Source organism: Onychomys torridus, chromosome 1 (genome assembly GCF_903995425.1).
Source record: "Onychomys torridus chromosome 1, mOncTor1.1, whole genome shotgun sequence".
Taxonomy (NCBI): domain Eukaryota; kingdom Metazoa; phylum Chordata; class Mammalia; order Rodentia; family Cricetidae; genus Onychomys; species Onychomys torridus.
Genome location: NC_050443.1, coordinates 54351394 through 54366302, shown reverse-complemented (window position 1 = coordinate 54366302; position 14909 = coordinate 54351394). Strand labels below are relative to the sequence as shown.

At 49.2% G+C, this 14909-nt stretch overlaps 1 protein-coding gene across 2 annotated transcripts in view; it reads left to right on the top strand.

Annotated features, from left to right (window-relative positions):
* The first annotated feature begins 5640 nt into the window (after nucleotides 1-5640).
* St8sia2 (ST8 alpha-N-acetyl-neuraminide alpha-2,8-sialyltransferase 2) overlaps nucleotides 5641-14909 on the top strand; it is a 70734-nt gene continuing 61465 nt past the window's right edge. For both annotated transcript variants that reach the window (XM_036197172.1, XM_036197163.1), the window contains exon 1: nucleotides 5641-5877. In XM_036197172.1, the coding sequence (XP_036053065.1) occupies nucleotides 5780-5877 (98 nt within the window). In that variant the 5' untranslated portion in view covers nucleotides 5641-5779. The remainder of the gene's footprint in view (nucleotides 5878-14909) is intronic.

The window sequence follows — 14909 nt, the reverse complement described above, 5'->3', positions numbered from 1 at the left end:
TTGTGGTGTGCCTGCCACTCATATCTCTTTCCAACTATGACTTCAACAGCATGGGTATGACAGTTTGAAGAAGGTCATGATAAAACAACAACAACAACATATTGGTTGTCCATGGTACATCACAGTCCGAGACCAGAAAGTAATAAACATCTTTATCCCTTGGAAGTTTCTAATTTCACTGAAATTGCATGAAAAAAAAATGAAAGAAACTGGTGTATATGAGATAAAACTAATACTGCATTTGATTAGAGACAAGCAAGCCTAAGTGTGTTCTCAGCTTTGGTACACCGGGAGATCTGGAAAAGCCCACGAGACTTCATCGGGAAGATGTCCACCTGCCTCAGTTACTGCATCCCAGCTGTCAGCACAGTTTCAGATACAAAACAGTGATGAGACAAACCGAGTCTGTGAATGGAGAGGAGAACGTGATTTCCACCAACACTCCTCCCAGCTTTGTGAATAAGAGATCCATCATTCAGATGGAGGCAAAGGGAAGATATGCATGATGGACCGAAGGGTGGCCAGCCTGGGCTAGCCCTGGATGCCTGAGAATGGGGATGTCGCACTGGACTACAGGCAAAGCCTGGCAGGCGGAGAGGTCTGACTCAGAAGTGGTCATTTTATGGAATCATGAGAGAACCTTCCCTTTTGTTCTCTGCTACCTGGTCCTGGACTTCACAGTTTTGTTCTAAACTGTCTTTCACCCCCACTGAAGGACTTGTCAAAATCCCAAGGAAAAGAATGCAACAACCCCCCCCCCTACACACTTCTCTCCCTTCCAACTCATTGAGGAGCACGTCCCACACTTGCCCCACATCTCTTGCTGATAATTTCAGAAACATTTGCAGCAATTGCCTGAGTATATTTCTTTTCGTTCCTTGGCTAAACTACAATTTTGCTATGTAGGAAAGTTACAAATGGAATGCAAATGTGCCCCTTTGCTTTTCCATATTGTTACCACTCTCGTTCTGACTTGGAAGGAGGAAATGTGGCTTTTTTTTTTTGAGAACACTCAAATGTAGTGTAAATTTCAAACGAAAAGGCAGGCTCTTTCAGTTATTGAAGGTGCAGAAACACAATAGCTTATTAATCTACCCAGACTATGATATCTTGCCTCTTTCCACGCCGCTCCCATGCTATCGTCTCTTGATTCTCCTCTCTCTCTCTCTCTCTCTCTCTCTCTCTCCTCTTTCAGAGATAATTAACAAGCAAGACTATCGATGTTTTGTGGCTACAAGGGTGTTAGGCACAAGGTTCGAATTTGGGAGAATCATTATTTATTCTGTAAATGATTGAAAGGACTTTTCCATGTGGAAAGACAAAACTGGAGATTTATGGTTACTGTCTCATTGATGATGGAGGCTATGCAGAAGTAAAGATGGATTTGCTCCCCCAAGCTCCTACACAGCAGAACTGGGGAGATACAGTACACATGAAAGGAGATGCTATTTACAAATAGATTTAGAACTGCCAGAGTTCTAGAGGAACCTTGGCATTCCTGGGATTACAGTGGAAGCATTTGAATCAGAATTCCCTCCACCAACTGAGCCACTTAGGCAGTTCAGCATTTCTGAGCCTCAGTTTGTCCGGTACAAAATGGAGATGGCACTCCGTACATGAAAGGCAGAGTCTGAGAGAACTAAGAGAAACACTGCTCAGCCTGGCTTGGAGTGACATGTGCGCATGAATGTCAACGGTGTGTTACCCAACACTCCTGCCCCTGTTTGACACATCCCTTCGCCCCAGGCAGTGTGTTGGCAAATTAGTATCAGTATAGTAGTTCGAGTGACAGTTTTGCATAGCTGGACTGTATTGAGGGGTTACTTAGGTAAGTGATGGTAAAGATGAAGAATGTGCATGAACCCCAGCTCTAGGTAAGTTCCACTTCTTGTGAGTGGCGTCTCAAAGGACAATCCAATCCTCAGCCTGAAGAGTAACAAAGAAGGACTGTCTGACTGCTGTGTGCATGGCCTCCTTCTATGCTATCCCTCATTAATACAAACTTCCTGAGCCCTTTTGAGTTGCCTGAGCAGCTAATACACTCTATTAATTCAAATTAAAATGTTAACGAGTGGTAATGACTTTTAATTTGCTGACACTCCCATATAAGTCCCGCATTTTAACCCAAGCATTCAATGACTTGTCCTAAAGAAATGATTGTTGTAGGACATCCCGGTTTCCTGAGAAATCCAATGCAGGAGAGGAGACTTGTTTAAACAAGATGGAAGGAGAGAAGTGATCGGCATGTCAAAGCAAGCATGTGCCTGTGTTACTGTGCTGGCTAGTTTTATGTCAGCTTGACATAAGCTAGAGTCAGTTGAAAGGCAGGAACTTCAACTGGGAAAAATGCCTCTGTAAGATCCAGATGTAGGGCATTTTCTTAATTAGGGGGGAGGGCCCAGCCCATTGTAGGCGAGGCTATCCCTGAGCTGGTGGTCCTTGGTTCTATAAGAAAGCAGGCTGACCAAGTAATGACAAGCAAGCCAGTAAGTAGCACCCCTCCATGGCCTCTGCATCAGCTCCTGTCTCCAGGTTCCTGCCCTGTTTGAGTTCCTGTCCTGACTCCCTTCAATGGTAGACTACAATATGGAAGTGTAGGGCAAATAAACCCTTTCCTCCCCAACTTGCTTTTGGTCATGGTGTTTCATCGCAGCAACAGAAACTCTAACTAAGACAGTAGCTATTTATGCTTGCTTCCAATCTAATCATTCAGTCTCATTCCAAATTCCAGGAATGAACTCAAGTTTCAGAGACAACAAGGACAGTAGGAATGCACAGGTCATTGTTAAGGACACTGGCGAAGAAGAGTGCCTAAGTTGCCTTAATTAATATTCTATGGTGAGTGGTCATAAGAGTCCCTCACCACACTCCAAGCCAAATCCCACCTCAATGACTCATTGGAAGGAGAGAGTCTCAACACTGTTAAGTTCTTTTTCTCTGGTAGATATTCCCTGGAAGCCTTCTCCAAGGGCCTGGGCACATGAATTTCTCTATAAGGAATGGTGTTTGGTATAAGTTCCCATGGCTTACTGGTCACTCAGAATGGTTCCTTTCTAGAGGATGCAAAGGAGGAACAGTGCTGAGCCTGGAATGAGAACATGAGTCACCAAACAGAAAAGGGAAGTCTCCACTGTAATAGTATTTGTAGCAGTGAGGCTCCCTGAACTGATGAGTTGAGCATCATGGTACTACTTCGTGACGTTCTGTCACGATACAGAGTATCATTGGGGAGTGGGGAGATGGCTCAGTGGTTAAGGCATTTACTGTGCAAGTGTGAGGACTGGAGTTGGGATCCTCAGAAACCCACATAAATGCCCATGGCTATAGGACCCCTTCTATGATTCCAGCCTGGGACAGCAGAGTCAGGGATTCTCAGGACAAGCTGGCTAGCAAACCTCGCTATTGGTGACCTTGGGGTTTGATTGAGAAACCCTGCTTCTTCGAATACAATGGAAGATTGATCAGAGGTGATTCCCAGCATCAACCTCAGACCTCCACATACATACATGGGCATACACACACACACACACACACAGAGAGAGAGAGAGACAGAGAGAGAGACAGAGACAGAGACAGACAGACAGAGAGAGAGAGAGAGGTATAGCTGGAGGAAAGACACAGAGCAGGGTAGACAGAGGCCAAGCTGGTTTCTTTTTGCTCTTTGGAATGATCTTATTGATCAATTAAAAGTAGGAGATCACTATGCCATAATCAGACACTGGCATGTCTGCCTTCCTTCTGAACGGAGGGCTACTCGAGGGCTAGGAATGACATGACTCTGTTAACTCTAGTCTCGAGCACAGAATTTGGCACAAGATAGCTGCTCAATGAACACCGCTGAGTGAACAAAGCAAATGGAAAAAAACAAGACAAGATGTTACCAAGAACAACACACACCTCTTGAATGACCCATAAAATCCCAAGAAGAAAAAGGCACTTAGAAAATTAGACCATATCAATGGTCATGCTGACAGGAAAGAAAAGGTAGGTGTGTGTGTGTGTGTGTGTGTGTGTGTGTGTGTGTGTGTGTGTGTGTTGTATTGTTCATGTTCATGTGGGGTGTGTGCAGTGTATTGTAAGGGCACACACACATGAATTATGTGTGTATGGAGTCCAAAGGTTGATGCTGGCTGTCTTCCTCAGTAATGCTCTACCTTAGTTTTTGAGACAGTCTCTCACTGAACCTGGAGCTTGCCAATTCAGCTATATTGGCTGACCAGCAAGCCCCAGGGACCTGCCTATTTCTACCCTTACCCCTCGGCACTGGAGTTAGAGATGCACATTACTCTTATTTGGGTATAGCTGTGTATTTGGGTGCTGGGTATCCAAAGTCAGATCCGATGCTTCATGTGCAACAATCTGGTTGCTGACTGAGCCACCTCCTCAGCTCTGAGATTCCCTCTTCTGATGTCTTGTCCTTATTTGTAATGGACAAAGAGAGTGATTTCAAAATGGTGCTCAGTATCAGAAAGTCACAACAACAACAACAAAAAAGTGTGCTGCTCTTAGGGACTCATTGCAAAGGGAATAGACGTGCATGATGATGGCCAGGGGGGTGGGAAAGCAATGAAGTACTGTGGAAGTGGCACAACCCTTCTCCGGGGGAAAGACAACTGCTGCCAGGGCCGTGTGTGTGTGTGTGTGTGTGTGTGTGTGTGTGTGTGTGTGTGCGCGCGCGCGCGCGTAAAACTTAATGAGCGGGCCCTTCTCACTTAATGCAACAGTGCTGAATTGTCTGAAGCAGGGAAACAGTCCAGTATAGGGTGGGGGGAGGGGCATCTTCCTTTGTGGGAACCGCATTTTTCTAGAAGGCCTTTGGATCATGATAGGACTCCAGGGGGTTATTGATTAGACCAGAAGAGAGCAAGAGCTAGGCAGATGAAGCCCGTCCAGCATCAGCCACAATGTGCGCACTAAGCCTGCTCTTGGAGGTAGAACAGGTGTTATACGGGATTCCGAGGGTTCTAGCCATGACTTCAAACAATTCGGGACCTCCAGGCTCCCGGGCTTGGGTCTATAAATGGACGGAGATGACCGCGCCATAGAGGAGGCGGTGTTTTGCAGGCTGAGTACCTCGCCCACAAATTACCATGAGCATCTCTGCCGAAGTTGAGCCTGTCTTAGCCATTTCTTCTTCCCTCCTCTCTTCCACTTCCCCTCTCAATTCGCCAACTGCTGAAACATAGCCCAGAGGAAACCGCCTCCTCGTTGCGCGCTGGAGACCGTCCCCAGGTGTCAGTCTTTGTGTCGGGAAAACTTTGCGAGGAAGCGAGGGCGCTGGACAAAGAGAAGGCGACGGAGGGCATTTGCCAGCCAGCCCCGGTGCTCGGAGTTGGCCCCGGGCTCAGCTCACTCTCCGGGTCGCTTTCGATAGCCCAAGCCCAGCCTGCCTAGGCCGGGAGTGGCAGGCTCCCTGAGCCCTCCCGGGTGGGAGCCGCCAAGGCAGCTGGCTGGTCGCTGGAGTTAGTGGGAGGAGGCCAGGCGAGGCGCGGAGCAAAGCTGTCAAACTGCGCCGGGAGCCCGGTGCGGGGCGGGGGGAAGGGAGGGGAGAAGAGGAGGAGGGAGGGGAGGGGAGGGGCGGGCAGGAGAGAGAGCGAGCGGGCTCGCCGCGACTGAGCAACCCCTGGCTGTCGCTGCCGCTGTCGCCTCGGCCGCCGCCGGCCCGGACTCGCCCAGAGTGCAGGGTGTGTGCCCCGCTGCGCGTGGAGCGCGGAGGCTCCTCCAGCCCCAGCTCGTCGCCCCGGCCCGCGCGCGGGTCCCGGAGGGCGCCGACCCCACCATGCAGCTGCAGTTCCGGAGCTGGATGCTGGCCGCGCTCACGCTGCTCGTGGTCTTCCTCATCTTCGCAGACATCTCGGAGATCGAAGAAGAAATCGGGTAAATAGCCGCCCCCGGCCCGTGCCGCGAGCCCCGGCGGGATCTCTTCCTCCCCGCGGGCTCCGCGCTCCCCACCGGCTTTGTGTGCGCCGCGCCCCCCTGTCGCTCCGCTGGAGGGATGGTGCGGGCGGTTTGGGTTGGGGATGGCAATGTCAGGGGCCCGGGACGCTTTAGGGAGTGGATGATGGGGGGCGCGGCTGACGAGGGGTGTCCCCGGGCGGGGTGCACGGGCAGCTGTAGCCGCGCGGCGTGGGGAAAGCGGACTCGCCCACCCTGCTCCCTGTCCCCCGGTCCCTTCCCCTGGCGTGTGCGCGCGCGGTGTCGCCGGGGTCGAGGGAGGGCGCCGGGGAGTGTCTCGGGCGGGTAGAAGGACGGAGAGTGGAGGGAGGCAGGAGTTTCTTTGTCTCCGGCTCGGCCGCTTTCTCGCCTTGGCAAAGTGGGCAGGGGGCGCGCGGGGATCTCTGAGCTGGGGGAGGGGAATCCCCTGGCGGGAGCTGAGTAAGGGAGACTCTGCACCGACTCTGAGGAAGGGGAATGTGCTCTACACACACGGGTACGCACTCACGCCTCCCGCCGGCCAGCCCAGGATCCCGGCGTGGGGGGTTGGCACTACTCAAGGTGTGGCGCGCGGGGCTGGAGACCCGGGCTGTCTGCTGGCTTTGAATGTTCAGCCAACCCTGCGACGCCCCAGGCGCCCCTGGGTTGCTGTGCGCTCACAGCAGGCACAGAGAGCCAGAGACCCTGCCTGAAAGTCTCCTACGCCGCCCTGTGGGTTTCAGGGTTCCCAGGAGCGCGCGATCTCAGCTTGTCCCCATCTCTTCAGAGGTGGGCGGGACCACAACCTCGAGCTGCTCGGGGTTCGGGACTTCTTGGAATACGCTCCCTAAAGGAGCCTGACATACCATCAAGGTGTCCCATGGGCTGAGGCTTGCGCCCGGCCCTACAGACTTCTGCACGCGGAGCCCGGCCCCTGTCCGGAGCCTCCAAACTGGGGAGGTCATGTAGGCAGCAAGGCTCTAAGGTAGCCACCGCTTTCAGGAAAAGGATGAGGTCTCATAAAGGGCAGGGGGCGAATCTGATCCTCTGTGGGATTTGTGAGAAGCCAAGTATACAAGCGTCCCGTGCTGCGTGCGCCCCTCCTTTGTCCAACTTCATTATCCACAAGAACAGAGGATGCGCCATGCTATCAGGCCCCTCCAAAACAGTGAGCGCCCAGAATCCAAGATGCTGAAGCCGTAGGGACCCTAACCTGTAGGCAGCTGTCTCTTCCTGCTCTTTGCTTTCGCACTGACACTATCCCTCTCTGTAACTCGAAATTCATTCTGTGGACTCCATTACGCTTCAAGAGCCCTGTCTGCGTCATCCTCGGTTTCCCCAAGAACTCTGAAAACTTTCACAACTGTTCAGTTAATACACTATGTGCCTCCAGCTCCTACACACAGACAGGAACAGGCTACTTTTTCATAGCTGTTCTCTTGGTGTGTGGTCAGAGAACCACAGGTACAACAGAAATCGGTGAAGTCACATTCTGGGACAGTGAGGGAAAGATGGACGTCCTGCGCTCCCGGGTTTCTGCCTGGCCCAGATCACTGGGTGGCCTTTGACGGTAAGAAAAGGAAAGACTCCAGATGCCCACTTGTTCTGTTATAAAAACACATTGCTGCTGCTTCCATGAGCAAGCATCCTTGCTCATCAATTTGCTGAACTTTTTTACTGAGCATCTTCTATTTGCCAGGGACTTTTAATTTTTAAAATGTAATGAGAAGCTCAGTTACACATAGTGTCTCCCTTTCCTGCCACAGGCATTGTGAAGTCTCCACTTTCCACAGTCAGATTCTTCCAGCAGGCAATCAGGAGTTTCCAGAGGGGCATTTACATAGAGAGTGTGTATTGAAAAGTCGGAGCTGGATGCCGTGAGCATAGTCCCTGTGACATGTTTCACTTGGGGATCCCGACTTCTTTTTCTTTTGCCTCTTACCTGGACTGATCCTAGGAAGAAAATTGTCACCCAGCCCACACTGACATGGGTTGTCGTGCCTTCCCTGGGGACTCTGGCCTTGGGGCTGACCTTTAGCTTGGTCAGCCATCAACACTCGCTCCTAGTTTGATGTAGTTAACCTTGGGCCTATACTGTCTCTGCCACATGATTGGTATCAATAGCTTAGTTCCATTTGCAGCCAGCCCCATCTATGTTTAGTGGAGGGAGCGGGGGCTGAGACTTATATTGCCTTTGCCATGCACAGAGAAGGAAAGAACAGTCTGGGGCAAGGAGGCTGGGAATCCCACTCACCCATCTTTCAGCTAAGGAGTGAGGTTTTAACATAGTCACAGAGGCTAGGAGGGAAGGGTGTCAAGAGCACTCTGTCTCCCGTGCCCTGCGCTTTTGGGGATGGCCTGGAATCCTACTCAGGACCACAGTGCTCTTGTACCAGTTCTTGCTACCTGTGCTAGAAAGGATAATAAATCACTCACAGTCAGAACTGTGGTCCTGTCAAAGTTGGGGGGGGGCTGTTCTGGAAGGCAGTAGACAGTGGGATCCTGAGATCTAGTGGTTAGGCAAGAAAGACAGACAGAATGACTTTAGGGATAGGTTTTCCAAGGATTAAGGGATAAACAGTGAAAGAAGCAAGTAAATCACACACACACACACACACACACACACACACACACACACACACACACACAGCCCAGAGACCCATTTTTCTAAAATCTTCAATTCTTTGTTAGAAAATGAGATTTTAGGTTGGTGGCCTCCATGGTCCTAACTTACCAGGGGTAAAGTTCTCTTTTAGAGGCCTTATCTGAGAGACATCTCTTTTTCGGAGGGAGTCTCTTCAGTTCCATTCCCAACACTCTTGTTCTCATTCAGCTAGGACCGTACAAAAAAGGAAAACACATAAAAAGACAAATTCTCTGCAAAGCACCCAAGGAGGCCTGCCTGAGAGCAAGGAACAGTTTCAAGTTCTGAGTCAACAGCTGAGTGGGGCTTTTGTGAAGTAGCCCCATACCTACCCTGAGCACCTCCTGGGCTTTAACAACAGTTGGCCTGTGTTGTATCAGGCATGTTCAACCTTTAGATAACATGACATGACATTATCATCTGCAAAGTCTACAACACACTGTCTAGTTACCAAAACGACTTGCAAAATAAAAACAGGATATTTTAAATAAGTTTATAATTTTGTGTTAAACTATATCCATAGCTCCTTTGGTGTGCATGGTGCCTGTGGGTTGTGGCTTTGACACACCTACTAGGTAAACTGAGTCATTCTGGTTGTCATTGGGCTTTAGTCTTGAGTGTAACACCTGTGAGGGACTGTGGATCATGGTTGTTAGGTGTACCACATTGTCCTCACAATTGGCCCATGGAAATCATTCAGGAAGTATGAATTTTCCCAGTCTGGCACAGGTAGGCACACGGCATCCGTAGGCAAGTTGGAGGTCCTCAGGCCACAAAGGACTCCTCCTTTAGAAACAGCTCCCTGTGTTATTAGTTAAGCTTAGTTTGATGTAATATAAAGGATCTAAGCCATACCCTGATTGCTTCCATGTAATGCAGCCTTCCACAGATCTCCACCTTTGCCATCCTTTCTCATCCATGCTGAGAGCTAGTCTTAGTTGTCCAAGACATTAACATATTCTATCCCTTGGTACCCCAATGGCAAGCAACCAGTGGCACCAATAACGACTGTTCATTGAGCTACTGTGTACCAGGCCCCTGCTGACTACCTTGAAGCATCAGCTCACTAACCCCATCACTCTACCCATCTCCTGGGTAGTGCTGCTACCCCTAGTTTATCAGGAAGGAAACTAAAGCTGTGAGTTAATATGCTAGTAATGAAATACTTAGTGTTTGACCCTAGGTCTACGTAGGCCAGAGGTCAGGCAGACTGTGGGCTAAATCTTCTGGAGGTAGGTAATAGTTCTCTCATTCTCTTGCAAACTAGACTCCAGTGGCAACTGAATTAGACTTCCTTGACTGTATCCAGGCATTCAGAGCAGGGGTGATTGTGAAGATATTTAGCAACCGATCCATCTCTGGCACTGATGTGTTAGAATGGATATCTGAGTGGTCAGAATTGATGCCATCTAGTACATCATGCCAGGGTCCTAGTACCCTATTAAACGTCAAATCATGTCTGGGAAAGTAACCGAGGAGGTGGGGCTAGCTCTGCTCATCACTGCGACTGGCTCTGTGAGCAGGCAGTGACTCCTGCCATCCAGGGAAGGCTAAGGTGAAATACACTTCTTAGAGGAGGGGTCTGGGTGGATGCAGAAGAACATGGCCTTGGGCAGCTGCTCTGTGAGGAGAGTTTGTGTTTATTCTAGGTGGTCCTTTTCATTGGGGGAGGAGTTCTTTTTTTTTTTCTCCTCCATCCTAGAATAGTTCACCCAAGCATAAACACAATTAAAAGATAAAATAGAAGAGAAAGACGTTCTGGTTTTAACTCCCTTGCTCCGAGTCCTTGATGCCAACTGTTCTAGCATCAAATTTAAATTGTAAATAGATATCTGTCTTGGAAACCAATTCAATGCACAAGGCCTCTTTCCCCTTGTAGTGCTGAGTTGCTAGGTTTTAAAATTGTTGAGGTTTTACAAACTGGAAATGGCGAAAAATGAAAATTATAAATACTTGACATGAAGAATAGGATTCTAGAAAGGCTCTCACTTCTTTAAGTAGAGAATGCACAGAGGTGAATATAACCTGGCCATGGCCTCCCTTTCATCCTTCTGTGGCTCTCCCCGTTCCGTTCTGTATGCTTGCAAGTTTCTACATTGCCCTATGATGGCACGTTTCTATACCTTTGCACATGCCAATCCTCCTTTCTGGGACTTTCGATACACACTAGCCTTCCTGCACTCCCTGTTCCCTTCACAGGTCCCTTTCTCTGCTCTGCTAGTACCTCCTTTACATCACAGCTCTCTCTCTCTCTCTCTCTCTCTCTCTCTCTCTCTCTCTCTCTCTCTGCCTTCATTGCTCACCCAATATGCACCTTGAGTATCCCATCAAGTCAGCACCCTATGAAGACAGAGTTCACAATTACATTTTATTTATCCCGTGGCCCCCAGCTCCTTCTGAGAAGTACATGGTCCGGGAATTCCCAAGCTTTCGACATTGCAAATTGGCATTGCCATCTACAAGTTCACCCTCAAGAACCCCTTGATCAAGTTAACAAAACAAATCATATTTTTTAATTGTCATGTTTTTAGTTAGTGTTCTAGTTTGTCATGGACTACATTCATAGCTATCCTGGGGTGCTTGTGGTCCAGGGCCCCAAGTTGGAAATACCTGGTAGATAATGAAGCTTGTGAAGTATCTTTTGAATGAACAAACTCAGGCTTAGGGTTTAGCCAAGTCAGATCCTAGTCTCTCTGTCTCAAAATATCCCCACTGTTCAAGTAACAGTTAAACACCCCCCACTTGATGAGAAAGCCATGGCGTTTCTGCCACATGCAGAATGAAGGGTACAGCCTGGGAAGGACACTAAAAGGGACATCTTTGACACACGGCCCACATAGGAATGCAAGGTCCCGCCCCGTGTGTACTATCTCCAAATGTTCTTTATGGGTACTTGAAAGTAGTGCTTTTATTTTTAAAACGTTGTCGAATGAGGGGATTGTGATGACCCATCAAGGCTGGGGTTGCTGCACGGATCTAGATAAGCTCAGGAGGATTAGAGCTCACAGCTGCCTGGAGCAAAACTGAGTTAGACAGGCAGATGGCAGGATAGCAGGAACTCCACAGCCCAGTGAGCCCGTGGCTATGGCTGTCTCCTTCTCGGGGGAGGGGGGGGAGGGAGTGATGGAGACAGGTCCTCCTCCCTAGAGGTCAGCCAGAGTGACGTCCCCAATGGCTGCCTTCCTGCCTGTCTAGGTCTTGCTATCTCTGCTGTGCTAGTCTGGTCCTTAAGCGTTGAGATTAGTCACTCTCTTAGGTGGCAGCTGGGCTGGTTTTAAATTCTCCCCAGTTGCCTGCAATTCATCACCCCAGCCAGGAGGCTGTCCAGTGTCCTGACGGGACCTGTTTGTCCCTGAATTTGCTCAGCTTCAGTTGTCACCTACTTCACAGTAGCGTGGAGAGAATGGCTTCAGCCGAGGAGAGCAGAGCATGAATGCACTACACACAGGCAGCTGTGTTCCTCCTGACACACTCGCAAGCACTTGGGGGAGCTGATTTGTTTCCCTGGAAAATCGTGCATCACGCCTTGCTTGCTGTGTGAGTTGTAAATCTGCATTGCAAGAGGGAGGCTCTCCACTCTGTCAAGGGGATTTCCCTGTGCTTTCTTGCTATTGTAGAAGGAACCCAGCGTTCTGCTCTTCTCCCCAGCTCCCCTGCCCCCAAGCTTCAGGGATGCAATTTCTGCTCCTGTAGCTTCTTAATTCATAGCTTGGCGATCCAGTTGACACCCCCTGACCAGTAGTCCCCCAAATGCTGATGTGTAGAAAAGGACAAAGGATTCAAAAGGGAAAAAACAAAAAAGAAAGGAAAAGCACACCAGAAGAGTTAGGCAGTTTCCAGCTGCCTTTACCATTGCTACTGAGATGACCACCCTTTGAAGAAAGTCTTGGTAGACGGACCAATAAGCCTCTTCGTTTTGACCAAACATATTGGGAACTAATGCCTGCCAAGCCCAGTTTTTATTTGTTCGGTTTTTGTTCTGTTTTGTTTTTGATGTTACCAGCTTTTAAAATCTTATATTCTGGGATCAGGTTCCCGGGAAAGGTTCAGGGTGGAAACCACACTGCAGCCTCCCTCCACACACAGGTTTTTTTTCTCCAGGGAAAGGTGCCAATAGACAGCAAGGACAAAGTCATTTTGTGGGTGCTAGATATCTAAGCCTCACAGCAATCTGATAAGGTTGATGGCATTATTATCCCCATTGCACAGGTGAGGAGACTGAGGCACAGAGTCGTCAAATAATTCATCCGGCGTTACACAGCTAGTAAAGTACAGAAGCGAGATGTGAACCCAGGCCCCAGAGGTCAAGAACTTTGCAATAGTGATGCATTAAGTGGCATCCAGTAAGGAAATGGGCATGCTCTTATATCCAAAACAGCAAGGTCTGTGTGAGAGAGGACTATGCAGGTGGCTTTCAGGGGTGGTGTGCTGGAGCCCAAGACATAATAGGCCATGACAGCTGAAAAGATCCATACAGAATGGGGCGGGGGGGCAGCTTCAAAACACCACCACCTTTGCCTCCCCTCCAGCAGCCTTCCGCCCCAAGCTGCTCTCCTCAGAACCGGCTCTGGAAGGTGTTCCTTAGGGGAGGAGCGAGGGAGGGAGCGAGGATCGACTCACCGAGGCACATGATGAAGACCTGGAGGGATTTTCTTCTGGAGAAGAACAGAGAGGTTCACACTGCCAGCTGCCCCAGGCCAGTGAAGCCTGATGAGGACAGAAGGACCGACCGATAGATAGCTCGTGAGGAAAGGATGGCTCGTCCCAGGGAGCCCTATTTCCAGGGCCTGACACCCCTGAAAGCTCACTTTGATAGCCTCACTAAGTACCCCAGTGGTGGTGTTGGCCCATCTGCAGTAAGTAATAAAGGCTCAGAGAGATCCCAGGACTTTCTGTGACCACACAGCAAGTGAAAAGGAGCTGTGTTTTCTGGCCCTGGCCTAGGCTCACTGCTCCTAGCTACTTTTTGGTACTGAAGTTTTGTTTTGTTTTGTTTTGTTTTATGTTCTATAACAATTTAAATTAATATTTATTTATGTATTTATTTACTATTACTTTATAATTTAATTTAATTTTACACATCAGCCACGGATTCCAATGTCCTCCCTCCTCCCACCCACCCTACCCCCAGCCACTTTGCTCAGCCTGGGTACTGAAGATTTTCATACCACCCTTCTAATCTTGCACTGGACCTCCTACGCTCTGTTCCATTTTCTGTGCCACGGTGCGGGTTTGTAAACTGATACTGGAAACTTCTGAGTCTGTAGGAGAGACTCGGGCGATCTGTGGTCTAGCACCGTTGTGACGTCACTGGGGTCTGGCGGTTCAGCTGAGGCGAGGGAAAAGGGCAGACACACCTGGACTCTGCCCAGTTAGACCCAGTAGTTGCTGTTGGGTTTCCTAATCTCTAGTTTCTTGGCCTCACTTGGGGGAGCGATACCTAGGGTAACTCACACCTTCTTTCATGGCATGTGCCAAGACAGTTTAAATAATGGAGGCAAAGGCATATGGTGTCTGGTGAGAGTGAGCTTGCCTGGGCTGCTGGCTTTGGCTTGCTGGTTCTATATGTCAGAAAGGTCCTCTAAGTGCATTCCTAGGACTTGACAGCAAGCGAAGTGTGCAAGATGTCCAAGCTAATGTCCTAAGTGAAAGGTTTATCTATGAGAAGCAAGACGAAAAGTGAGAACTACAGTCATGTTGTCTGTGTCTGGACATGCTTACGGAAGGCCCCCCAAAGATTCTGGACGGGTGTGGAAGCAGCCATGGCTCACAGCCCTTTCCACAGCCTACCCATGCTGCCAACTGTGGCTCTAACCCCACAGAGTGAGGACTTGGGTCTTCATATGAATCTCTTCCTGATGCCACCTAAAGCCTTACTTCTACACTAGGTTCTCGCTGGAGCTGTACTCACTTCCCATGATGCAGTTCACCAGGCTCCACTTTTATGCCAAGGAGGAACTATTATTGGGTGGTGGAAATGCTAACCTCTGGTGGAACACTTATTACCTATGTGCCTTCAAGCAAATATCCCGCTTTTCTGAACCTCAGTTTCCTAAGCCACAGTCTCCTCATGATTATGCAAACTACAAACCTAAGATATAAAATGCTGCTGCCACCATGGAAAACAGGACAGTTCCTCCCAAAATCCTAGTACAGATTGCACACTAGCCAATTTAGCAATCTCACTTATGGGTATACATAAGACAAAACAAACAAACAAACAAACAAAAACCAGAGGGGTTGGAGAGATGGCTCAGTGGTTGAGACTACTGGCTGCTTTTCCAGAGGACTCAGGCTTGAGTCCCAGCACCCACATGGCAGCTTACAGCCATCTCCAACTCCAGTTCTAGAA